The sequence below is a fragment of the Galeopterus variegatus genome, unplaced genomic scaffold (assembly GCF_000696425.1).
Source record: "Galeopterus variegatus unplaced genomic scaffold, G_variegatus-3.0.2 Scaffold2880, whole genome shotgun sequence".
NCBI lineage: Eukaryota > Metazoa > Chordata > Mammalia > Dermoptera > Cynocephalidae > Galeopterus > Galeopterus variegatus.
Genome location: NW_007728991.1, coordinates 160,499 through 169,600, shown reverse-complemented (window position 1 = coordinate 169,600; position 9,102 = coordinate 160,499). Strand labels below are relative to the sequence as shown.

Below are 9,102 nucleotides of genomic sequence, written 5' to 3'. Positions count from 1 at the left end.
CCACCTGCGCCCAGCCCCACGTGAGTCTGCCTCAGTTGCTCTCCTGCTCAGCCTGGAAAGGCTTCCTGAGTGGGGCCCAGTGGAGAGAGCAAGCAGGAGGTGAGGCCGGCCCTGCCTCGGCTCCTGGTCCCGTACTGGGCCAGGAGGATGGTGAGCCAGGCCAGGTGGGTGGCTGTGGGGGCTCACAGGCACTGCCCACTTGCTGTGCCCCATTCTCACACCATCTTGGAGGCTCTGCCACAGCCACCTGGCAGAGAGGCCACACCTGGCACGTAGATGTTCAGCACTGATGATATGAGTATGAGGTGGCCCGGGGAGCTCCCTCCCGGGGTCAGAATACTCCTTCTTTTGGGGGATGGGGGTGGTTCTCTCTGAAGCTCACAGTCCTGCTTTCTCCACAGACCCCCCCGGAACCTGGACTCCCGGACCTTCATCACCATTGGAGACAGAGTAGGTGCCGGCTGTACCCCTAGGCGGGGTCTCTCACTGCACCTGACGAATGGGTCGAGCTGACCCTTCAGGGCCATTGGGAGTGGCTGTGGGTGGCGGCCAGAGTTGGCTCTGCAGAAGGGCCTCACTCCCCACATTGCTGGGCTACCCATTCTGACTCTCCTGTCTGGAACAGGGACAGTTGGCCTGCCTCATGGGGCCGTGATGTGCTCAGAGTTGGCACAGAATTTTCTGACCTCTGAGTTTGGGCCATGGGCCCCCTGTTCACCTGTGGGATACTGTGTTGAGCATGCAGACTCCTGGCCTACCTAGACCTGCTGGATCAGACCCTCAGGGCCAGTGCCCGGGAGTCTACATTTTACACACACCTCCTGATGCTTTGGGAGGGCACCAGCCATTGGGAATCCTGGCTCAGGGATCGAGTGTCACTCGTGGACATGCCGAGGTTCTCCTGGCAGTCTCTGAGGCCTCTCCTCGGGCGGCACCCCTCCTGGGCTTGTCTTCCTCTGACACTCATGCCTGATGTCTGTTCCTCGCCTTGCTGCTTCCTTTTGTGCGTGTCTCTCCGACAGAGGGAGACCCCGTGGGGCAGGGCTTTTGTTTTGTTCTCTTTGTGTCCTCAGTGCCTGGAACAGGGATGCACATGGTGCACGATCCATAGCAGTCGAATGAACGGGGCACTCTAACCAGCTGGGGCGGGGAGGGGACAGGGAAAGGGCATCTCTGGAGCTGCCTGTGCCTCTGGGGCGTTCCAGTGGCTGTGTTACGTACACTTCACACCAGCCCTTGGAGGCTGCTGCTGCCTGTTTTATAGAGGCAACGTGAGGCTCAGAGAGGTGAAGTGACTTGCCAGGCATTACACAGCAGCGAGTGGCTGGTACGAGGACGAGCCCCAATCCAACCAGTTGGTCCTCTTCTGTTTCTGCTGCCCCAGCTGTCTCCATTAGGTGAGGGATGAGGGCCAGCTCCCCACTTGGTAGCCACCGACCCTCTTTTCTGTCCCCAAGAACTTTGAGGTGGAGGCCGATGACCTGGTGGCCATCTCGGAGCTTGGCCGCGGAGCCTATGGGGTGGTGGAGAAGATGCGGCATGCCCAGAGTGGCACCATCATGGCCGTGAAGGTAAGCAGGGTCCACTGTGCCCCACCCCAGCCCTGCCAGGAAGCACCAGGGCCTGGAGGCAGCTGGGAGAGCTGCCTGGAGGAGGCATGGGCTGAGCTTACCGGTTGATTTCCCACCGTGTGGCCCTTTCCCTCACTGTGACCAGTGGTGGGTCAGAGCTTTTCAGGGCAGGCCAGGGTATGGGCCTCCAGAGCTCCTGGCCCTCATGTAACGGGTGAAGGATGCTCATCCCTGCCACGGCTGTCCCTGAACTGTAGCCCTTCCCTGCAGCGGATCCGAGCCACCGTGAACTCACAGGAGCAGAAACGGCTTCTCATGGACCTGGACATCAATATGCGCACTGTTGACTGCTTCTACACTGTCACCTTCTATGGGGCCCTCTTCAGAGAGGTACAGCCTGACGGGAGGGGGTGCTGAGCTGCTGGGTTGGGAGCTCGGCCCCAATCACCAACCCGTCTGTTGGCCAGCTGACTACTTTATGCAAGTGCTGGGTGGGGGGTCTTCCCTGCCCACCTGGGAGACAGCACGTGGGCTCTTCAGAGCACAGGCTCAGGAGCCAGACTGGCTAGCTCTTCCGCCTCCTAGCTGTTGCCACCTGCTCTGTCCTTTAGTTTCCTTGTCTGGAAAAGGAGGCCAGTGACCATGCATGCCTCTAAAAGTTGTCATCATTAAGTGATGTGGCCTGGGGCCTGGCACTCAGCAAGTGCCTCCCACTCGGCAGGCTGTCCTGAGGGACATGCAGGAGTTAAGGCCAGTGACCATGCATGCCTCTAAAAGTTGTCATCATTAAGTGATGTGGCCTAGGGCCTGGCACTCAGCAAGTGCCTCCCACTCGGCAGGCTGTCCTGAGGGACATGCAGGAGTTTGCTAGGGAAGAGGGAGCAGGTCGTGGAAGACGAGGGAACCAGCTGCCAGGGGCAGAGCTGGCATGAGGGTCGTGTGTTGGGGCAGCAGGGCCAGCTCATGTCGCTGAGCTGGCTCAACTGCATACTGAAAGCCCCCATTGGGGTGACACAATCAGGCTAGTGTTTTATTCCCTTCTCCCTGGAAACACCTTGGAATCAGGGATTAGGTAGAGGAGCTGTGGTAGCCGAATCAGGGTAGCTTGGAATCAGGGATTAGGTAGAGGAGCCCAGGGAGGCTGGAACCTGGACCTGGCTATGGTGGCAAGGCTGGAGGGGCAGGGAAGCGAGCAGAGGCTGGAGGGTGCCAGGCAGAACGGGAGAGCCAGGAGCTCAGTAACACCTGCGGGTCCAGTGGGCAGGTGTGTGTCCGAGATGGAAGCCAGGGCTGGCACTGGTGCTGGGGAGGCCCAGGTCGGCTGTGTGGAGGCAGGATGTGGGGGGACTTTGGTGTTGGGCAGGGAGTGCTGAGCCCTGGGTGCACCCACAGGGAGATGTGTGGATCTGCATGGAGCTCATGGACACGTCCCTGGACAAGTTTTACCGGAAAGTGCTGGATAAAAACATGACAATTCCAGAGGACATTCTGGGGGAGATCGCTGTGTCTGTAAGTGGCCCGGACTTCGGTGGGCCGGGGGGTTCCGGGTACATGAGCCGGAGGCTTCAGCCCTGCCCAGCAGGCAGAGTCCAGTCTGATGATGGTATCTTGGGCGGAGCTGGGCCCCAGTGTGGGTATCTGCCCCACTCCTCCACTGCAGACCAGAGCCTTCTTACTGAGGAGACCCCAAGACCTGGGGCCCCTGGAACCCCACAGATTTGGCAGACACTGGGTCTCCATGCCTTTGAGTGCATTTTTAAAAAAGGAACTTAGTATTTACAACTGCCTTATACTGAAAACGCCCCAAGGCAGTTCACAGAATTGCACAAGCTGAGCTGGGACAGGGAGGAGCCTGGGGTGATGAGGGGCTGGGTGCATGAGGGGAGAGGGAGGGGGCTGGGCACGGGGTGGGGGTCTCACTGCGCTGTCATTGTTGATGCAACCAGGAGTAACAACAGTCCTGTCTCTCCCCTCCCCATCCCGGCGCCAGATCGTGAGGGCCCTGGAGCACCTGCACAGCAAGCTGTCTGTGATCCACAGAGGTCAGTCCGACAGCCCGCCAGTGGGGCCGGCCCATGGGAGGGGTCTCTGCCCTGGGACGGGCTGGCTGGCGTTCGTTCCGATGCATAGTTTACAGGTCGTGAAGGGCCCACAGGTTCATGTGTGCATAACCACCCTTGCTGCCGCTGCTGTCACTGCCACTGCTGAGAGGCAGGACGGTCTCTGGGACCCTTCCCTTCCTCCCCCCATTCCCCCGAGGCAGCCACTCGCCTGATTTCTTCCCACAGTACCCTGTTTTGCTGGTTCCTGAACGTGCAGCCTCTCATTGGGCTTAGTGTTCTTGGCTCATCCCAGCTGTGTGTGGTTGTAGTTCGTTCCTTTCTACTGCTGAGTACTAGTCCATTTTATCCAGACTTGCTATTTCTTAAAAAACTAATTAGGCCAAATCCTCTTTGACCACTTGATGCCTGGCCCGGCCCCTGGCCCCAGGTCACTGCATGTTTAGCATGTTTAGCATGGAAACTTCTGGTCCTTTTTTCACACATTGCTAACCTTATCCACATCCTGTAAGAGCATGTGGGCTGCGTGTGTGTCATATGTGTCATGTGCGCGATTGCTTGGAGATTCTCACTGCAAGGCTGTGGAAGGCTCCATGTGTGACCCTGCCACCTGCCTGTAGCGCCTGCACCACTCAGACAAACCGCCCCTCACTGGACCTTGTGTCTGGAGCACGGATGGTGGACCGAGAGGTGGCTCCCTGGGCGAAGTGTCTAGAGTCCTGCCTTCCCCTCAGTGGCAGGGGCTGGGCTGGGGCGCGTCCTGGCTGCCCGTCCCACCATGCTGCATGGCTGTGGGCTAGCGCAGCACCTCTGTGGCCTCAGTTCTGTCGTCTGATTCTCGGGCCGGGTGGAACCTGCGCATTGGGGTGTGGGGGAGGCATGGTGGCGTGTTTGTGCCCGCAAAGTTGGGCTGAGAAAGATGTGTCCTGCCCCTGGCAGACGTGAAACCCTCCAACGTCCTCATCAACCGGCCTCAGTTCTGTCGTCTGATTCTCGGGCCGGGTGGAACCTGCGCATTGGGGTGTGGGGGAGGCATGGTGGCGTGTTTGTGCCCACAAAGGTGGGCTGAGAAAGATGTGTCCTGCCCCTGGCAGACGTGAAACCCTCCAACGTCCTCATCAACAAGGAAGGCCACGTGAAGATGTGTGACTTCGGCATCAGTGGCTACTTGGTGGACTCTGTGGCCAAGACAATGGATGCCGGCTGCAAGCCCTACATGGCTGTGAGTGGTCCCTGTGCCCAGCCCAGGCTCAGGAGAGGACAGGGCCAGGGGAAAGATGTCCAGCCTCGGCCAGTTGGCCATGTCCTCTGTCCATCGGGACAGCCTCCCAGTCTCTGCATTTTCTGCTGCAGGCTGCCCGAGTGGCCCCTTTTTACCTCTGTTAGTAACTGCACCCCTGAAATGCCCCATGTGGGTGATAAGTTGTGTAGACACCCCATATGGAGGAGACTCGTGGTCTGTGCAGGTCCTGCCCCACTCCCTTTGCCCTCCCCTGGGTGGGGGTAGCTGTGAGACAAGGATTAGGCATGACCCCAGCCCTCGCCAGCCTCAGTTTCCTCCTCTGTCACATGGGCAGGTAGGGCAAGATGAGCACTCAGTTTTGGGGTGGGGGTGGCTTGCATATTGGGGAGGGTGTTCTCACCTCACTGGTCCCTCTTGCAGCCCGAGAGAATCAATCCGGAGCTGAACCAGAAGGGCTACAACGTCAAGTCCGACGTCTGGAGTCTTGGCATCACTATGGTACCATCTCGGGCTGGGTCCAGCCCTTGCTGGTCGGGTGGGGCCAGGGTGGGGCCATGTCTGGGGCCGTGAGCTTTTGGGGAGCATATCAAATAGTTTAGGTCCTAGAAAAAAGTGTTTGCTTCAAAATCTGAGAAGAAAATGTGCCATCAAAAATCACCGTCTATTTAAGGGAGTGTTTGTGAGTGACATTATCGCTTCCCTAATTGTTAGGTTTACCCATCATGAAAGATCTGGACATTTTGTGATAAGTCAGCCACTGGACTTCTCCCCCAAACTGTTAGTGCTTGTTGAAAAATCACAGCCGATCCTATATTACGTGAGTTCCTTTCTGGTATGCAAATAATTTAAAAAGCAAAATGGTCAAAACCCTTTCAAAAGTTGTTCACAGCAAGAAGTATGTTGCCTGCAGGGCCCTTGTGCATTTCCGTGGGCTTGGTAGGAAGAGGTGGGTGGGGCTTCTCAGTCCTGCACCTGTGGAGGCTGCAAAGACCCCTAGCTTCAGTGGGGTGGGGGCAGGTGTACTGCCCTGCGGGGCTGAGCTGGGTTGGGGTGCATCTGAAGTCCAGGTGTAGGAATGGGCCTTCAGCCCCTGTTCCTTCTGGAACTGCCTGGCAGAACCCACAACCCTTCCTTTGTCAGGGCTCAGGGAGATGGATAGGTGGAAGTTTGTCTGTTGATTGTGGCACCTGTGTGAAGAATGGAAGGGAGAGATAGGAACACTAGGATGTGTCCCCTCAGCCAGTTCTGGGAAGTTGTGCAGGAGATAAGGGTGCACGGAGGAGTGTCTCCATCATAGCAGCTGCCAGAGTTTGTGAGTCAGTCCAGTGACTTGGCTGTCTGAGTGGTCTTCAGCCCCCACTCTCCATCCCAACCTTTGGGACTAGTAGGATGTGTCCTGTGTGACAGCATTTTCCCTGCCTGGGGGTAGCATTTAGACAAAATCAGTCAGATATATGGTGAGAAGGGGTGTTGGGGTGTTTTCCAACACCAACAACCCATTCTCAGATTCTCCAGACACCCAATCGGGTGTCCTGCAGTTCATTTTGATTCTGGCTCTAACTGCCTGGAGTTAGCGCAAACCCAGAGGTTCAGCGCTCAGTCCCACAAGACTGCCTACTTCACAAGCCAGTCCCAAGTCCCACATCTCCCATACTACAGACTGACCAGCTACAAACTGGGGGTTCCCACGACCCTGCTGTAGTTTGGATAATTTGCTAGAATGGCTCACAAAACTCAGGAAAACACTCTACTTGTATTTACTGGTTTATCATAAAGGACACAACTCAGGGTCAACCAGATGGAAGATATGCAAAGCAAGGGGGCTGTGTGGGGGGTCTGAGGATGTGTTGTGGAGCTCATGTCCTCTTTGGGCAGGCCACCCTCACACGTTCACCAACCCACAAACTCATCAAGCTCCTCCGGGGTTTTTATAGGGCTTAATCTTCAGCCTCCCGCCTTCTGGAGGTTCTAGCCCTGTAATTCCTTGGTTTTTCTGGTGAATGGCCCCACCCTATGTCACCTCATTAGCATAAAATCAGGTGTGATCAAAGGAAGCTCCTTGTAGATAACAAAAGACACTTCTATCAGGCAGGAAATTCCAAGGGTTTTAAGATCTCTATGCCAGGAACAAAAACCAGATATGTTTCTTACTGTGCCACTGGCGTGGAGAAGAGAGTCCAGCGGGTGGGGGGTGGCCCTGGAGATGGGCAGAAGGGCCACCGTTCCAGGCAGGAGGCCAAAAAAGGCCTCTGTGAGGAGGCAAAGGGGACCCTGAGGTAGGTAAGTGACTAGTGTGTGCCTGGGTGGCCGGGTCAGAGGAGATAGGGTGGGAGGGATGGCAAAGAAGTGTCAGTGGAGGGTAGGATCAATGTAGGTGTTTTGTATTTTACTTGATAGTGCTGTTACCATCATCATCATCATCATCATCATCATATAGCTGTAACTTTAATAAAGTGTCTCTGTAGACAATGGGAAAGAATCAAAATCAAAATAATTTTGTCAGAGAGGTAGAATTGGGTGATACTTTCAATTTTCCTTAATACTGTTGATATGCCATTTTTCAATTAAGCTTTTTTCTTTTTGAACTGGAGAGGAATATTTTAAAGTCTGAAGTCAGGTACTATGCCTGCAGATAAGTGTTTTCCAACTCCCAAGTTAGAAAATAAAAAGAACAAGTTTTTATCATATCTACAGACTACACAGAACTGGTTGGATGTCAGAGACCCCACTCGTGAGCACTTACCCTGCTACCTCCTTCTCTCCCTCTGTCATCATTGTTGGGACCCACCATGACCTATTACCTTCTGATGTCTCTGGTGGAACTTTGACAAGTGTGTGCTAAGTACATATTTCAGTTATCAAATTCTGCATAATACACCACCACTCCAGGACCCAGTGCCCTAAACCGACAGTGATTCTTTATTTCTCATGTCTCTGCTGTCGAGGCTGGGCTCAGCTGGATGGTTCTTCTGCTGCGTCTGGCACTGGCTGGGGTCATGCTGGACTGGGCTGGGCTGGATGGTCCAAAAAGACCTTACAGATGCAGAGCTCCTCCATGTGGCCTTTTCCTGTTGGGCTGTGCATTGGGCTTCCTCATGACATAGTGGTGTCAGCATACTTGGAATCCTTTCCTGGTGGCCGGCTTCTGAAAGGGGAGCCCTCTTGAGTGCTAGGCCTGGAACACTGCTGCTACCTCATTGTATTAGAGCGAGTCAGGAGGCTGCCCAGGTGCAAGGGGAGCAGGGCAGGTGTATGGGGGTGGGGTCCACTCTGGAGACCTGCTGCCATGGTGCAGGGTAGCTTTCTCCCACAAGTTACAAAAGTGATGGAAACCCAGTATAAAAACACAGAGGAAAAATAAAGGGAAAATGACCATAATTGTTCTGCTTAACGACACACACCTCTTCTTTCTATTGCCAATGCCAGCATTGTTCATTGTCTTCTAGAATCGCCTTCCAGACTTTTGTATTGCTTTTTTAAAAAACATGTATTTTTTATTTTTCCCTTTTCATTTAGTAGTACATATTGTTCATATTTCTATGAATTGTTACAAACCCCTGTATGCTTGTCCAAAACCTCTGTAAACATCTGTCACCACTTACTCAACCATTCACCTAATGGGCATTTCACTGTTTTTGATTGTTTTCTTGCCATTTGAAACCCTCGGCCATGCGGGGGGAGTGCCTGGTGGAACAGCCAGGCACGACCCTGTGTGGGGGCCACGGCCTTGCTCTCCCACTGTCCTGCGGAGCACCGTGGGAGCCTCTGGGTTGCCTGGCTTATTCCCGCCTACTGCATGCGCCACAGGGCCTGAAAGGAATTACCTAGAAAAGACATGGGGTCATACCTAGGAAGGCTCTTGGCCCCTGATGAACGTTAACCAAGTACTGACCAGGGTAGCGTGTTGCCGGGGTGTCACAGGGGTCCAACCGTCACCGGCTTGGCTGAGGCTCTGGCCCCACAGCAGGGCCCATCCCTGGCACTGGACATTTAGGCTGCTTCTGAATATTTCCTGTGACAGATAACACTGTAATGCACATCTTTTTGGGCACGGGCAGTTTTTATTTTTCATTTTTTGATCTCCTTAGAAAAAAAATGACCAGAAAACTGGTCTCTAGGGTCAAGCCCGTGGCGCACTCAGGAGAGTGCGGTGCTGGGAGCGCAGCGGCGCTCCTGCCGCGGGTTCGGATCCTATATAGGGATGACCGGTGCACTCACAGTGCTCACT

General features: G+C 55.0%; 1 protein-coding gene across 1 annotated transcript in view; it reads left to right on the top strand.

Moving 5' to 3' along the window:
• The window catches only part of MAP2K3 (mitogen-activated protein kinase kinase 3), a 32,496-nt gene that overhangs the window by 17,512 nt on the left and 5,882 nt on the right, over nt 1–9,102 (top strand). The window contains exons 3-9 of the mRNA XM_008583273.1: nt 402–450; nt 1,458–1,571; nt 1,842–1,961; nt 2,964–3,080; nt 3,562–3,613; nt 4,726–4,853; nt 5,295–5,372. Of these exons, the coding sequence (XP_008581495.1) occupies nt 402–450; nt 1,458–1,571; nt 1,842–1,961; nt 2,964–3,080; nt 3,562–3,613; nt 4,726–4,853; nt 5,295–5,372 (658 nt within the window). The remainder of the gene's footprint in view (nt 1–401; nt 451–1,457; nt 1,572–1,841; nt 1,962–2,963; nt 3,081–3,561; nt 3,614–4,725; nt 4,854–5,294; nt 5,373–9,102) is intronic.